At 47.7% G+C, this 17,300-nt stretch overlaps 1 protein-coding gene across 1 annotated transcript in view; it reads left to right on the top strand.

The window, feature by feature from the left end:
- RPS6KA5 (ribosomal protein S6 kinase A5) overlaps window positions 1–17,300 on the top strand; it is a 1,757,411-nt gene that overhangs the window by 82,949 nt on the left and 1,657,162 nt on the right. Inside the window, exon 3 of the mRNA XM_069637449.1 lies at window positions 14,954–15,025. Within this exon, the coding sequence (XP_069493550.1) occupies window positions 14,954–15,025 (72 nt within the window). The remainder of the gene's footprint in view (window positions 1–14,953; window positions 15,026–17,300) is intronic.

Genomic DNA, 17,300 nt, shown 5'->3' on the forward strand with positions numbered 1-17,300 from the left:
ATTCAGAAAATATCATGTCTTTTGGTACGCCTAATGTAAATGAAAAAATGGTGCTGATGAGTGTGTCTGACTCATATAGTAATCTTTCGAAGACACAATTAATAGAGGTTAAGGGAGAAGCACCTCAAGATGAGAAGAATCTATGGAAACGAAGAGGGTGTTCTTTAAAACCCCTCGGAAGCATTGTGGTGACAAGACAGCACTGGTAAACCAGTAATGCCTTTAGCCTTATTAAGGGTGGCGCTGGAGCAGCTACACTACCCTGTGCACACAACTAGAGAAAACCTTGCTGCAACTATTGCAGAGGATTGGTTTGTACCAAATTTGTTAGAACACATTGCACTCTATGTAGTCCATTGCATTGTTTGTCAAAAGTTCACCGCATTGTGCACAGTTTGAGGAGTTATCCCAACACTTAATGGCCCCTTTCAGCATTTGCATATCGATTATGTCAATCTGCTGCAAGCATGTAATGGATATAGATACATGATTGTATTAGTTTGTCCCTTTTTTCATGATGGATTAAAGGTGGTCCATGTACGCACCCAGATTCTACCTGTGCTGCAAAATTCTTAGTCCGAGAAGTATTCCCTAGATGGGGAATATGTGAAGTATTAAGATCAGATAATGGTCCTCATTTTGTGAATCAAACTTTTGAACAGATTGGCTTGTTGCTTGCTCTAAAGCACAGGTTTTCTTCGGCTTATCATCCACAAGGAAATGGGGTCTGTGAGAGGCTCAACGGCTTGCTTAAGGAAAGGAAATCCAAGTTGAAGCCTACCTTGAAGAAACAGCGGTTACATTGCCTACTACTTGCATTATATGCATTTAGGAACCAACCAGGTTCGGACCACCACCATCTTACCCCCCCTGAAATAGTGACGGGGAGGAGAATGAGGACACCCCTCACACCTTCATCCAGAGCTAGAAGTGATGCCCAGCCAACGTCCGAACTGTTAGTAGTGAAGTTACATGACTATCTTACGTGTATGACCTCAAGTATCTCTATCATTTCAGGTCAGCTATGGTGAAGAGGGTGTGGGGCAGCACAGAACACAGGAGATGCTTCAACAAGTGTACTTCAAGAACTATGTGCTACTAAAGTGTTCCCCTGAGATGCAATCCTAATCTGCATTCATGTGAGAGAAAAGTGATACGAGCCCCGCTTCAACGGTCCTTTTATCGTAGAAGACATCATGCCGTCTGCAGTCAGAGTGCATCACAGACGTGCTTGGACTTTTATAGGAGAAGTAAAAATGTATGCTGGGGAGACCCCATCCCATCACTGCCGCACCTTTCGGAAGCAAGCATCAAGGAAGAACCTCAGCAAGTGCAGACAAGGTCTATGACGAGGAAGGACGCAGAAGCTGTCGAGTAAAGACGGAGTTCATTGGATTGTGGCATATTTTGAACACTCTTTTCAGTCATTTAGAGGAGAGTTAAGGGAAGATATTTGTTCTTGAGCCACAGGGGTTTGTGACATTGGATTGAGGCATGCTTAAGCCTTGATAAGAAAATATGCCAGATCTTGATTTCGTTTTTGACAGTTGGAAGAGGGTATAATACCCTGATTCATTCCTCACTGAGTTCCTGTCTGGATTTGCTCATGGTGGTGCCCAATGACAACGTTTCACAGATCATTCCTGCTTTTTTCGAGTTTGTATTGCACGTATACCCTTCGCTTGTGGGGAGTACTACTAGCATTCCTATTTTCCTGCAAGATCCTAAAAATGGCTCAGTGTGAGAAGATTGCTTATAGTTATCACTGAACAAATTCTTCAGCTTCTTGAATACAGTGGGGAAAGTACAAATGCCCCAATCAGCTGACGGTGCACATAGACTGGTCAGTTTGGTCTTGTATTATCTGGTTGAAGAGTGTCCACAGCTTGTTGGACGACACACAGATGTCCGTACGTTCCTTAGGGATCTGAGAAATAATGCAGCATTAAATGAGATTTTGAGGAACATTGGGTCTCATAAGTTTGCCAAGTCTGGTAACAACGGTACCGATAGGGTTGCCGGCACCGTTGTTACCAGACCGGCAAACTACGAGTTCTGCAGAGCATGTCGGATGCACCGGCACCATTCACGAATGGTGCCGGTGCATCCAACATCCCCATTCCCATTGAGCCCTATCGGGCTCAAATGGGAATGAGGAGCATTTATTTCCGGTGCCCGCGAATGGCCCATTACTGGGTCTGGCGGGGCCGTACTGACCAAGTATTTGCCCATTTGCGGGCGCCGGTAAAAAATTATACCTGCACGGCTACCACCAGCATTGTACTGAGGCCCATTATATTTCAAGTAAATGCTTATTCCAAGAGAACTCTGAGATCTGAATGAGGCTTTTCTTCGAGGGACAGATCAAGGAATTGCTGGCTTTAAAAGAAACCTTTTCATACTGAAAGAAAATCATGATGTCATCTAGTGAAAGGCCGATTCGAGGAGTTCACTCGGAATTCGTATTCATCGTCCAGTAAGCAGTCGGTTGACCAAGGAAGGTTGTCGAGTGAGAATAGCAGTTTCAGAAGCAGTACATTATGGTGCCACATCAAAGTTTATTTTTTCTTCCTTGGGCAATAAAATGGGCAGTATTAGTAGCAATATCATCATGCCAGATCCAGAGAGATGTCCACGTTGTGCAAAAAATCGATGCTGTACACTTTCGGATCTCTGTGTTATTTATGCTTGTACTCGGTTCATAATAATATTGCTTTCACTTACTGTGCAAACCTCCTATTACATAGCAATGCAAGGAGCAAAGACTCGTGAGAATCTTCCTAAACAGAAGGAGGGTATAAACTTGGCAACTACTAGACAAACAAGACCCTATTAGTCATTCCTTTTCCAAAGAATGATGAGGAATCGCCTAAGTCTGCGTTAAACGTTACTGATGGTCGTCGCATGCGAAACGTGTCTTAGAGATTTATTTTTGGGAGCCAGAGACCAGCTTTACAAGGGAGACAAAAGAAATGGGTGTTGAAAGCTGAACCTACTCAGTTAATGCATGCAAGCACACCTAGTCCACTGACGGGTGTTCCTAAGATTGGTCCAGGAGTTATGCTGACATGTTGTATGAGATCATCATAGCAGATCACCAGAGGAGGATAAGACCAAAGAGAGACAATGGGGAGGATGACTTTTAGCTAAATGATTACCTGGATAGTACAGCACATTTGGGAACCAACATAGGGTATCAACATATGAGGGAAGTAGGAAGAAGTACGTCAATGGAGGAATGCTTTGTATGTGCACTCCTACTGTATAGTATGGGGAAGGCCAGGATTTTCATAGCTATTGAAATAGACGTCCGGACAGCACATTGTCTTTCGCACATAGCACTTTGCCGAACAAGAGGAATCGCCTTGCATTCTGGCATTAGGTCTGGTATCGATTTGTGGAAAGGACCTCTTGCTGAGCTCTCCCTGGCATACTGTTGGGCGGTAACAAACAAATGTACTCATTATTCCCAGATAGCGCTTTCCCCATGTATCCAGGGAATGAGTTAAAACTTGTCGACTTCCTTACGGTAGTATCTTTTGACTGGCATTACCCCCTTCTTTTATGACTTGGCTGGTGAGTGATTTCCTAAGCCTGCACGGGAATGGTTCTTCTCTTGTTGGTCTTGTTTTACCTGTACGTAGCTTTATTGGTTTATTATTGGTGTGGCTTTTGAATCTTGGACTCCTTACGCTCCCTTTTGGTATTGGTCGTAATGTAATTTTTGTTTGAACTGCTTAACGGTCATCCCCGCCCCAGGCCTTTAAACTGGGATGGAGCCCTCTGCACAATTCTGAATTCACAAACTGGAGTGGGTATGCTTCTGCTGTATTCAGCAGTGAAGCCTGCTGTTTCAAGTGACTGCAAGCATCCTTCTTCTTGCTTGCAAGGTAAACTGTTTGAGTACATTTTAGTGGTCCGGTTCCTGTCTGCTGTCCACGCATCTTAAATTTCCATGGTTCGTTCTGTAACTTGCAAGTCGGTTACAGATTTACAGCGAAGATGTTTTTAAAACCCCATTCTCTTAATTGTGTTATAATGACATTTTGATATTCTTAGTACTCATTTACATCTGTATATAATATATACATTCTTTTTTTTTAATACAGAAAGAATTGATTCTTTCTGCTGCAAAGGGATACATATTCTTTATGGGGAAGACCAGCCCAGGGAATCCCTCAACCCTCTGGGAGGCACACTGGGTGGGTAGCGGTAGAACCGACATAATCCCCTGTGGCTTGGCCCATCGTATAAAAGGATGGGGAATATCTTAAACTCGCTACAATAGGCCATGCTTGTTTAGAAGGATGGAAGTCCAAAGCAATATGAAATAAAATCCAGTGAGCCCCATAACTAAACAAGCTACTGGACCAACACGATCAGTCATCACTTGAAAGAAAAAGTGTTGCCTCAACTGTCTGCTCAGTTGTCATGTCTGCGCCATTGTTTCAAACCACGCTTTTTGGCACTGAACCCATGGAGCACAGAGTATTCTCCCGCCTTCCAGATTATCAAATTTCTCCAGCATGTGGTCTGGCATGGATGCACATGCTCATGAATATTACCCGTTGTCAGGTTGGGAATCCTCCGTAAAAGAAAAAAGTTTCACTTTCACTTACAAACTGTATTTCTCCCACCAATCACTGTCCTCTGGGTCATACTGCCCCATCCAATGACTGTCCTCTCCCTAAGCCCCTCCTCTGGCATCCATCTTCAGATTTTTTTCACACGCTTCAGTGTTGGGAGTCCTCGAGTTTTCTCTGCGAGCTACTTCTACATTCTTTCGTGTCTTTCGATGGAAAAAGGTTCTATTTTTGTTCCGAAAGGACCTCTGTACTCTTCCCTCCATCTGCCGACAGCGGGGATCCTTTGTCGGGGAATTTTCAATGCCCCTCAAGTGCAAAGATCGTCAAAGTTTCCAGAAGGCCATCAGGCCTACTTCGCGCCCTCTGACCATGACGGAGGCGAAGGACGGAAGGTCCCTCTTCAAGTCCTGCACCAAGTGCAGGCTTCAAAATGTGTTTGTGGAGCGCAAGCACCTGCAATGCCTCTACTATCTGCATCCGAACCACAAGGAAGGAAATTGTGAGATATGCCGCGGCGTCTCCAAGCAGACGACTGAGGACAGGCACAGTAGACTGGTGGCGTGACTGAACACCAAGGCCTCTGCCCTGTGCTCCGAGCAGTGTCATGCCTCACCCAGGGCTGGTCGGTCCGAGGAGTGGTCTTCTAAGTCTTGTGAGGGCGCCTCATCCGTGGGGGCCCAAGATAGGCTGCAAGTCCGGATCCACCGTGGAAGCGGGTCCCATGGCAGACTGGGCACGATCAACATCACCTTCTGCCTCCATTGCCAGCCAGCAATCGAGCTCCTCCTCGAAGAGAAAATCGTCCAACCTGGCTAAACTACGGGATAAGCCAGAGAAGCAGCGCACGGAGGAGAAGGCTAAACTGGCCAAGAAGGCCCAGGCAGCACAGGATAAGTTTTTGTCGACGCTAGAGCTAGTGGGGGCTGCTCTCTCAAAAGCTAAAGGGGCTGACCCTGAGATGGGATCCCCCCACAGCGCTGAAGATATCCCTCCCTCCGAGGCACGAGGCTGCCGTAGTGACTTTGACAAGGTCTGTCAGCACGCCGGAGAAGGGGGCACCATCTCACAACCCGGTTCCAGCCCCTCAGGGTGGAAAAAGGGTGAGGGCGCGTGAGGCCCAAGCCATGGAAATATCGTCCGTGGACAAAGAGGACCTGGAGTCCTTACGCACGGTCCACGAGGACGTGGTAGAGGGAGACAACGGCATGGGACCCAGTGTTCTGATCACCCCAGCACCGCTGAGGGATGTGTTTCTGGACATCCTATCAACCCTCCACACCTCGGTGTCGGAGATCTAGAAGTGGATGCCACAAGGGCTGGTCCCAATGGTCCCCCAGGCTCCCGATCAGCTGCTAGCGAAGAAGAGGAAGCGTCATTCCACAACCCCATTTCAGCCTCCACATCCGCGTTGGGCCCCTTCTCGCCCAGCAGACACAGGGACGGTTACAGCCACGACGACGGACTATGATGATATCGTTGCAGCGGGCGGTGGGTCCCTGGAACCTAGGGCGTCCCCACCGGACGAGGTGGGGTTGTTTCATTCCATTATCGCCAGAGCCTCCGAGCTGTTCCAGCTTGTACCTGAAGAAACCAGGCAAGAGGGTTTCCTGTACCAGAGGCACGAGGCCAAGTGCCAGACAATCGTGGCGGTGCCCCTCCTGGACGGCGTGTGGGAGGAGGGCCTGGCCCTCTTGATAAACCCTTTGCATGGCTCCAGCCAAATGTGATAGGCTGGAGAAGAAGTACCTGGTGCCGGAATTCGCACCCAAATGCCTAAGGTTGCAACCATCGCCGGATTCAGTGTTTTCGGTGGCCGTGAGGAAACGGTCGGCTAACCCGTCCTCTTCGTCTTCAACCCCTACAGAGAGCGAGGGGAAGAAGATGGATGCCATTCCAAGGGAAGTGATTTACACTGCGGATTCCACCATCAAGGTGACCAACGCACTGGCGATCCTAGCCAAGCACAACAGGGCGCTGTGGTACAAGCTGGGTCCGATTTTGGTGTTCCTCCCGGACGACAAGAGGATGGAGGCAATTGCTTGCTTCCAGGAGGGGCGAGTAGTATCGGATCACGCCATCACCGTGCCGCTGGACGTTGCCAACACAGGGTTCTGGCAGATGGGAACGATGTCTGCCTTGGTTGCCAAGGCTTGATGATGGCCACAAATTTCCGTGGGGAGGTCCAGGCGAAGGTACTGGACATGACTTTCGACGGAGAACCTTTTCAGGAAGGTCTTCGAGTCCCTACAGGTCATCAAGGCGGATACAGAGACAACCCGTTCCCTGGGAACCCTCCAGCAGCACTGCTCTTCTTTTCCCTTCTCCAGAGGAAAGTCAGGCAGGTCATCAAAAGGGATCTCCTCCTCATATCGTCAGCCTTCCAGATCAATGACTCAGGAAGCCTACAGAGGCTGTCCCAGGCCTATAGTGGCGGAGGACAGCGTCACCCACAGGGCGCCAACGCCGAAGCAAGCCTGTACCGACACGGTGGGAGGCCGGCTGACTAGGTTCGTCAGCAAGTGAGAAAAGCTCACTGACAGATGGGTGCTAGTCGCTCTCACCCAAGGAGTTTCAGCACAGGTGTCTGATGATCCCTCCGGTGGCCCGTCAGGAGCAGCACATCCCTCAGCTCTTAGAGGAGGTATGGGCCATGCTATAAAAATGGGCGATAGAGCTGGTTCCCCAGTGACTCCGGAGTCTATTCCAGATACTTCTTGGTCAGAAAGAAGGCAGTTCTACAATGGGCCTCCAGCCCCTTATGACATCTGAACAAGTACCTCAAGTCTCAGAAATTCAGGATGGTCACGTTGCAAACATGTGCTTGTCCAACTGGAAAGAGGGGATTTCTTGACGTCGCTGGACCTGGAGGACGCCTACTTCCATGTCCCCATTCACTGGAAACACCGAAAGTATATACATTTCCAGGAGCAGGGACAGCACTACAAGTTCAATGCCCTACCCTTCGGCTTGAAGTCGGCCCCCAGAGTGTTGGCGAAGTGCCTGGCACCGATGGCGGCCCATCTGCGTCTATGGGTGGGGGATACACATATACCCATACCTCGATGACTAGCTCATCTGGGTCCGCTCGCGAGAGTTGGCTGTCAGACACACGGTGGTGGCCGTCAAGCGGCTGATGGATCTAGGATTCTCTATCAACTATCCAATGTCCTGCTTAACGCCATCGCAGAACGCTATTCCTGTGAGCCAGACTCCAAACAGAGTCCCTGCCTGGCATCCCCCTCGGAGGAGAGGGTATCGGCCATTCAAGGGAAGGTGCAGCAGCTGTTGTCTGAAGACGGCCACGGTGCAAACCAGTAAGTCGTTGGTCGGCATGATGTCTTTCTGCATCTACCTCATCTGGCTCTACAGTTTACAGATGCGACCCCTTCAGGAGTTCCTGGACGCTCACTGGATACAGGTGTCGGGAAACTTCACAGACAAGATCACTCTGGACGACGAGTTCCATCGGGCGATAAGGTGGCGGGGCGTCCGCTCCAACATCGCCTGGAGTCCGAGGTTTCAGAACCCTCCATTCCAGTCATCAGACACTTCCCTGGAAGGCTGGGGAGCCCACATCGGGCGTCTGCACGCCATAGGCCTGTGGCTGCTGGAGGAGAAGGATCTCCATATGAACATCCTGGAGCTACAGGCAGTGTTCTGGGCCCTCAAGTCATTCCTTCCGTCTCTGAAGGGCAAGGTGGTGAGGATCTTCACGGACCACACCACCACAATGTTCTACATCAGGAAACGGGGGGGCACTCGCTGCCCCCCCCAACCCCCCCAGCACTCACCAGGATAGCACAGGACTTGTGGCGCTGGACCGTCGGAGAAGAAATGTTCCTCGCCCCCCTTCACCTAGCAGGAGTTAAGAACACTATTGTGGACTCCCTGCATAGGGAATTGCGCTCCTGCCATGATTGGGAACTTCGGCAGGACCAGGTGCACAGCATCTTCGCCAAGTGGGGCAGGCCCCAGATCGATCTGTTTGCGACAGCGGTGAACACCAAATGGCAGAAGTTCACCACCAGATTCCACCAACTGAGGAGCCTGGGGATGCATTCTCCGTGCTGTGGCAAGGGTTTCTGTATGTTTCCTCGGTTGCCTCTCCTGCTACGAGTCATCAACACACTTGGACAGTGTCCATGCAGAATGATACTCATCGCCCCGGTGTGGCTGAGGCAGATTTGGTACCCGGACCTTCTCAGCCTTTCGTGTCACCTGCCATCAAGCTACCAGCAGTCCTTGATCTTCTCACCCGTGAAGGAAGCGCAATCCTGCATCACGACCCAGTATCGCTCAATCTGAGGGCTTGGCTCCTGCAGCCCTAGTGTTTGGAGGATATGAATTGCCTGTGGATTGCAAGGAGTTCCTCGCTAAGGCCAGGGCGTCGTCGACTTTCAAGTGCTATGGTCACAAGTGGAAGCATTTCGCTACGTGGTGCCGGTCGCAGAAGATTCGCCCTACAGATTCTTCCATACTTAATATCCTTGGCCAAGGCCAGACTAGCGCACTCCTCGATCCAAGTACATCTGGCGGCTATTTCACGCTACACCAGTTCTCCAGGAAGGTCTTCACTTTGGTCTCATTGACTCGTCAAGGAGTTCCTCAAAGGACTTTTTCAATCTTTCCCACCGATGAAGTTGCCTGCCCATGTGTGGGAACTCAACGTGGTTCCGACGATGCCCATGGGGGGCCCCCTTTGAGCCTATGCATCAGGCCCCTCTCAGTCCTCTCATGGAAAACAGCTTTCCTTGTGGCCATCACCTCTGCCAGGAGGGTCGGTGAGATACAGGCCCTATCCTGCAAACAGCCATACCTGACTTTCTACGAATCGAGCGTGGTGCTGTGGATGCCGAAGGTTCTGTCGGAATTCCACCTCAACTCACCTTTCACGTTACCTGTTTGTTTTTTTTTTTTCTCAAAACCTCAGTCACCCTGAAGTTCTATGTGATATGCGCGAAGAGTTTTCGAAAGACTCCACAGCTGTTTGTGAACTTTAGTCCTGTGAACCATGGGAAGGCCTTGTCCAAGGCTTCCATCTCCAGGTGGCTCTCCGGCTGCATCATGCACTATCATCGGTTGGTGAATCGACCGCTGCCCGGCTGTCCGAGAGCCCACTCCACCAGAGCTATCGCTTCGCTGACAGCGTTCCTGGCTGGTGTGCCCTTGCTGGACATCTGCAGGGCTGCTACGTGGAGGTCCACGCACACCTTCACAAAGTTCTACTGTGTTGACAGGGATTCCAGGGAGGAGTCAAGAGTCGGCCAAGCAGTGCTATGCAACCTGTTTGCTTGAGGTGAGTCTGTTCCAGAGGTAAGGGTGAATTGCTTCTGTTGAGCTTTGCCGCCTCCCGTGCTTGTGTAATGTTGTACTGCTGTGTATTCATTATTCCTAAGCATGCGAGTCCATGCCAGACCCCATGATGGAGAAGGAACACGTTACTTACCTGTAACTATTGTTCTCCAGCATGGGTCTGGCATGGATTCACATGCAAACCGTCCCTCCGTCCCCTCTGCGGCTATTCCTGGTCATACTGCCACTTTACGTTCCTACCAAATCTGAAGATGGCTGCCAGAGGAGGGGCCTAGTGAGAGGACTGTCATTGGATGCGGGCAGTATGACCCAGAGTACAGTGATTGGTTTATGGGAGAAATACAGTTTGTAAGTGGAAGTGAAACTGTTTTTCTTTTCCCGAGGATTCTGATGTCGGGAAATATTCATGAGCACGTGAATCCATGCCAGACCCATGCTGGAGAACAATAGTTACAGGTAAGTAACTTGTTCCATATTAGAACAAGCCCCACAACAGAGACAAATGTTCATTCGTTTTTTTAAGATTTTGTTGTTGTTGTTGAGGATAATTGCATAAAGGGGTGCAAAGCGCTACCTAAATTTACCCCAGAAAAGCAGGAGCAATATTCTGAGCTGGCCGATATGCGAGAGGTGGCACCTTTTGGAGGCTACTACCCATCATTTGGCCAAGTGCCATGGGTATATATATATATATATATATATATAATACTCTACTGGATACCAAAAGACTTGCTTGCTTTAAATATAACCAACTGCTCTTGGTCACCCAATAGAGAGTTGTACTTTCCATTGTGCTCCTTCAACAGTCTACACGCTTTTGCCATGAACTGGTTTCAAATGGAGTGGTTTGGGGGCCTTCTGGGAATCTCTTCAGCCCTGCAGAGCCTACTGGATTTAGCCTTTTTATTAAGGCGCATCCACTCCTCAACCAACCGTTTCCTAAAATAGGTTGCTGTTCCTTCTGGATAATATATCACCAACCTACAAGATGATTGGGGACCTTTAAAAGGACTGTCTCCCTCCAACTATGCCCATGCCGTTAAGCAGTGCATCTCGAAATGCATCTTAATGAGCTACAGCAGATGTATCAATGGGATTTGGCATCTCTGCCTTAATGAGACGGTAGAAGTAAAAGGGGAGGGGGAGGCAGTCTGACCTTGCTTAGCTCAGGCCCTTACCAACGGCGGTCGGCACCTGCCCACAAGGGTTATAACACCATTAGCACCTGTGTAGTTGATACACTGGTGTTAAGGGTGTGTAGGGTGGGGAGGGAGAAGCAATCTTACCTTGAGATGCGGCTACACACAGATTTTATTTCCAAAGTGAGTCTTCGATGTTGATGGCCGTGACGTCATCAACGAGGAAATTGGCTATTAAAATGCAGACCACTGTGAGGTATGATTATTTTCAATTGTTTTGTAAATTTAGCACACCCTTAGGTATAATAGATACAATGGCATATGTGCTGTGCTGATGGGCCCACCAGGTTGATCTGTTGAAGGGTATACCCATTTAGCTTCCCATCCTTTCTCTCTGACTTGTCTCGTATGGGTGGACAGTGCCCTTGACCACCCCACCACTACTGTGTCCACAATCTTTGTATATTAGCGGCTCAAGGTTTGCATGTTTGTATACTGGAGCAGAAGTCCAATTTTCTGGTCCTTAGTCATATCCTTTTCTTAATCAGCAGCTCAATGGTGTTAATTTTTACAAACAATACCACTTCACTGTTTTGTGAGAATAAGCAGGCGGTGCAGATCCATTCCCTCTACTTGATGGCTCGTCAGTTTTGCAACATGACCAATTCCCACATAATTGCCTATGTACATTTCTTGTGTGACTGAAACCGTGAACCTATGTACATTTCTTGTGTGACTGAAACCGTGAGCACTTAGAATCTTTGATCTCTTTAAACAGGCTTGCTCCAATTGCACATGAATGTGACCAGTAGAAATGTCTCCTTTTTATAATCCATCAATGAGGATGGAAGAGGAGAGTCTGGGCTATCTTTTCCTCATATCCTGAACAGGCAGTTCCTTTCCTCCGCCACTAAACTTCCCAAGATGCTGCAGACATTCTGGTCCAGATGAAATTGCTGCCTAATCGAACGGTCCCTAAATAGCCTAACCAATATTAGTACCTGGCAAGGTGGGTGTGGTGGCCTCCCAGCCAATGGGGAAGCCAGAACGTGGGCATTACCAATCGGTAATCCTGCCGCCCTGATCCTCCTCAGGGCTGGCAGCCGCCATCTCGCCTTGCCAGGGAAATGGGTAAGCCCCTCTCTGCTCTCCTCTTCCCCCTCCCCCTTCTCCCCTCATACTTCCCTCCCCCGCCACATCCTCCCCATCACTTCTATCCCCAGCGCGCCCGCTCCTGATCTGCCACAGGCCGTCATGGAAAGGAAGAAGGGACTACACTTAGTTCCTTCTCCCTTTCCATGGCGAATATTTTGTTTGTTTACTTGTTTACACTTTATTTGCAATGGCCTCCATGGAAAGGGAAAACTAACTTCGTTTTCCCTTCCCCCGGTGCCAATTTTTTTGACTTCATGTATTTATTTTTTTCTGTTCTGAAATGCTGGAGTGTTTTGGTAAGAATCGATTTAACTTTCTCTGTTTAAGAGACAACACATTTCTCTTTTTCGGCACTTGGACTACGCTGTGAATGTTATCCTGCTTTCTGAACTATGTTTCATAGTTTGGCTTTGAGCTCACAAGGACTTTTGTAAAGTTTGATTCTAACTGCAAGTATCTTGTTCTCGTTGGAGCTGATTGCAATTCTTATCTGAACACTTCTCCCTCAGCGCCAGTGACAATGATTTACTTAATGTATCTGCTCAATCTTTTTCTCTCTGCTTGTTCCCCATTCCACTTGGAATCTTAACGTGTTGTCGGTCTTGGTTATGTTATGTTACTTGGCATTTATATAGTGCTCCATCTATCATTGGTAGGACCTCAAATCCCTGGTAGGTTGAACGCACTTGGGAACCGTAGTTCTGGTCAGTAGAGAGAGAGATAGTTCGTAGGGCACGTAGGTGCACCAGATATGTGTGCAGCTGATGTAATTGTCGGATGGTAGCTACATCCTAGCTTTAGCTGTGGTGCTGAAGATATCAGTTGGATGTGTACAGTCTGGTGGGTGGACACACAGACTGGGCTCTAGCTGCGTTAGGCCTGAAGGACGCATATATGAGCAACTAGCCCGGAATGTGCTTGGCTAGCTGCGTTTTATTAGGGTGATGAGGTGTTTTTGGGGTCGTATTCGTATGTGAACAGCTAGGCCGAATTAATCAGGGGTATAGCTGTGTTTTAGTTGAATGATGGTGTATAGCAGAGAGTAAGCTTAGTGATGTGATATGATGGTTATTTTTAAAGCTCCCGAGACCAGGCACGTGAACAGGATAGCAGGGAACAGAGCGACACACGGACACAAAGACTAGGGACTGGGGTTACAGCGACAGGAGGGGGATACGGATATATGGCAACAGCATGGGGAACAGGAACGTAGGGTACACAGTGATACACGTGTGGAGCATGTTAACATTTACATTCGCATTTCTATCCAGTTGCGATTCAGGCTAATGTTCACAGCTCCACCCAAGTGTGAGACATGCCAACATTGGCACTTCTATCTAAAAGCGACTCAGGCTAACGTTCACAATGCTGCGAGGGTCTGGCGCAGGCCAATGTTCCGAATTCTAACCGAGTGCGGCATTGCCAACATTCACAATTCTGTCTGGGTCGGCACAGGCTAATGTTCACAATTCTGACTAAGTGCAGTATTGGTAACATTCACAATGTAGTATGGGTCTGGGGCAGGCAAATGTTCACAATTCTAAATAAGTGCGGCATTGCTAACGTTCACAATCCTATCTAGAAGTGACGCAGGATACGGTTTACAAATTAACTACAAGTGGCGCTACCATTCACAATTCTATCGAAGTGTGTGATGTGCTACCATTCACCAATTTCACATTTTGGTTCGCAAACCCGGTTAGCCCATGGACTCCAATTTGCATTTGCTTTCCTGGCAAACTGCCTTACTGTTGGAAAGCATGCCTGCTCATCAGATATAGCTGCAGCCCCGATCATCTGCAGAACGGTTCATGATGTTCCACAAGAATAGTGTATTAGACAAAACCTTGGGTGGGGGCGGGGGTGGGGATGGGAGTTTATGGAGTGACATTTTGCTTAACTAGAAAATGTTTCGAAGTGCTCTTTGCAGAACAAGCTCCAACTGGGGGACAAAGTCTTGGTTTATGCAAGGCTCCCAAGTTCTGTTTGCCCTGTATATCAGGACATCCGAGATAGTTTGTGACATGGTGGTGTTGATACTGGCAAACCAGCATCTAAAGCACCCGTTGGTTGCGGTTCTATCTTTATCTTCTGCTTTCAGCCAGATCAGTGATGACTTCTGTGCTTTCCAGAAGCTTGTTTCCCTCACAGCTCTTTGAAAAGGAACTACCTGGTCCAGCACCCGTGCCTTTTCCAAAAATCTGCTGCCTGGGCTCCAGTGCCACAACCAATCTCAGACTGGCCAGACGAGTTTTACAGACCTTTTTTGATTAAACTGGAGATTTCTTTGGTACTGTTGCCTCACTCACCTTTTCTTGTAAGTTCATAGGTCGCCCTCATTTGCTTGGAGGGAAGAAGAAAGAAGCAGACGCTACTTAGCAAAGTGACATTTGTATTCCTAGTCTATAGTTTCTCTTTCCTCACAGAGCTCTCACCACACCGCATCACAACAAAATAGTGCACACACTACTCTAAGATTTGAATAAAAAAGGATTTACGGATGTGTAACTGTGTGTGTGGGCTCTGCTGTCCATGCATCCTGGCTTTGTATTTTCCAATTTGTGCTGTGTAATTGCTCTGATCCCGACCCCGTTCATGGTTGGCCAGCTTTTTGTATTGACGTTAGGGGAACATACATTAGGCATACAAGAGCGAAATAACTTGTACTTATTAATTGCTTTCATTACTGTCAGTATTGATTACCAGAACTATATTCGGTCTATGTTACTTTGACAAATTTCATTTTTGTTGTTGCTGCAGCTAATTTAACGGGCCATGCAGAAAAAATAGGAATTGAAAACTTTGAGCTCCTGAAGGTTCTTGGAACAGGAGGTAAGAATCGGTGTGTGCTTAGTGTAAAGATTTATTTTTGTACCCAACATTCCATCTTGACAATTGTATGTTTAAATGGTATTTTTCAACGATGCTAACTGGAACACCAGAGATGTTCTTTTGGATGTACTAACTTTCCAACTTATCCAAATGCTTGGATTTCTCTCACCAGGCTTTTCAGTTATAAAAAGGATTCACTCGGGGACATCAATTCACAAACTTCTAGGGTGGCAGAAGTGGCATCACACACCGCAGCAGTATCATCACATGACCTTTGATCCTGATGACCTCACAAACATTGATGTCGTGATCTTTTGGCATGAAGGACATACCAGGAAGTGGCAGAACAAATGCATTTGATAGAAAATATACATACAATATGTAATATTAAAATAAACTTTAAGCAGATAAAGATATTTTAGTTAACTATATATGTACTCGGGCAATGCATTACAATGCAATGAGTGCAGTCTTGGCATGAGCAGGACAGAGCCATACTAGAATAGTGGAACTGCCTTAAATGCAAGTCTAGCCTTGTGCGAGCAGTAACTGCTATTTGTATGCTATTCAAAACCTAACGTGCCAAGTAGAGGAATAATATGCTAAATACGGTACAAGGTACTTTCATCGTGGGACGTTTTTTCGCGGGGTTCATACCGCGAATTTTTTATCGAAAAAAACACATCGAATTCTTTTTGGGGGGGGTTAAAAAATTATATATATGGGATGTGTGTTTTTGGTAAAAGATATAAACTGAGAGGGAATGGGAGGTTGGGGGGGTACCCCCCCCCCAAAAAATATTTGATGGGTTTTTTCGATCAAAACATCCGTGGTAGAAAACCCTGCGAAAAAACATCTGGTGATGAAATGACATGGAACCGTATAGCCTCAGAAGTCCTCGCTTTGCCATCATCTGCTATGTGCACTCTAATTTACCCAGGTAGCGCCAGCATATGCCAGGTTAAGCCTAATTTTCCAGATAAAGTCCTTGTTTGAATGGTGCTTCCATTATATGTTATGTTATGTTACTTGGCATTTATATAGCGCTTTATGTATCATTGGTATGACCTCAAAGCGCTGGTAGGTTGAACGCCCTTGGGAACCGCAGTTCAGGTCAGTAGAGAGAGAGAATGTGGTATGGTGCGCGGCCGCACCGGATATGTGTGCAGCTGGTGTGGTTGTTGCATGATAGTTGCTTCATAGCGGTAGGTGTGGTGTTGAGGAAATCAGTTGGATGTGTTCAGTCTGGAGGGTGGACACTCAGACTGAGTTCTGGCTGCGTTAGGCCTGAGGAGACGCCTAAGCTAGCCGGAATACGCTCAGCTAGCTGTGTTTTATTAGGATGATGAGGTGTTCCTGGGGTCATGTTAGTATGAGAACAGCTAGGCCGAATGTGTCCTAACGTAGCTGTGTTCTAGTTGAATGATAGTATATAGGAGAGAGTAAGCGTAGTAGTGTGATATGGTGGTTTATCAGTGAAGCGCTTGTGGCCAGGCATGAGAGCAGGGCAGGGGGTGTACAATGCGGTGTATGTATATAAAGTGACAGGATGGGTAGGGTGACATGGGGATACAGGTACAGGGCAGTCGTTCCATCCGCTTCATTGGTCTATCTGCTTCATCTGTTCCATCCGTTCCATCTACTACATCCGTTCTATCCACTTCATCCGATTCCAACCACTTCATCCGTTCCATCAATCTCATCCGTTCCTTCCACTTCATCCATTCCATCTACTATATCCACTCGGTCAGCTGTTCTCTCTGCTTCCGTCGTCCGTTCCATCCACTTCATCCGTTCCATCCACTTCTTCCGTTCCATCCACTTTTAGTGAGTTAGAAGATGAAGAGGAAGGTGATCTATGACGCCTCTTCTTGGTATGTCTCCATCTGGATGAGTGGTGAGAACCACTTCGAGATCTCGAGTGGAAATGTTTTCTCCGATGGCGAGGAGACGAATGTCTCGACTCGGCCGAGGACAATTTCGAAGGGGTAGAGGATTTAACGGTCTTACCTTTCTCCAGCTTCCCCCTACGCTCCCTCAAGGCTTTCGCCTTCATGCCAAGTGCTGCATCATTCACTCGGTAAAACCTCATATATCAGGTATAGTCATCATATGTAAAGGTACAGCCTTATTCGCCCAGGTGCTGCCATCTTGTCACACGCGGTCTCCTTTACCCAGGCACAGCTCTGCGCCCCTGTACAAATGTCGTACCATGAGTGTGCAAGCACATGCTACTCTCAGAAAGTGAGCTCTGCTAATAAGCCCTTTATTTTTT

Source organism: Ambystoma mexicanum, chromosome 14, assembly GCF_040938575.1.
Source record: "Ambystoma mexicanum isolate Mex_15411 chromosome 14, UKY_AmexF1_1, whole genome shotgun sequence".
Lineage (NCBI taxonomy): Eukaryota > Metazoa > Chordata > Amphibia > Caudata > Ambystomatidae > Ambystoma > Ambystoma mexicanum.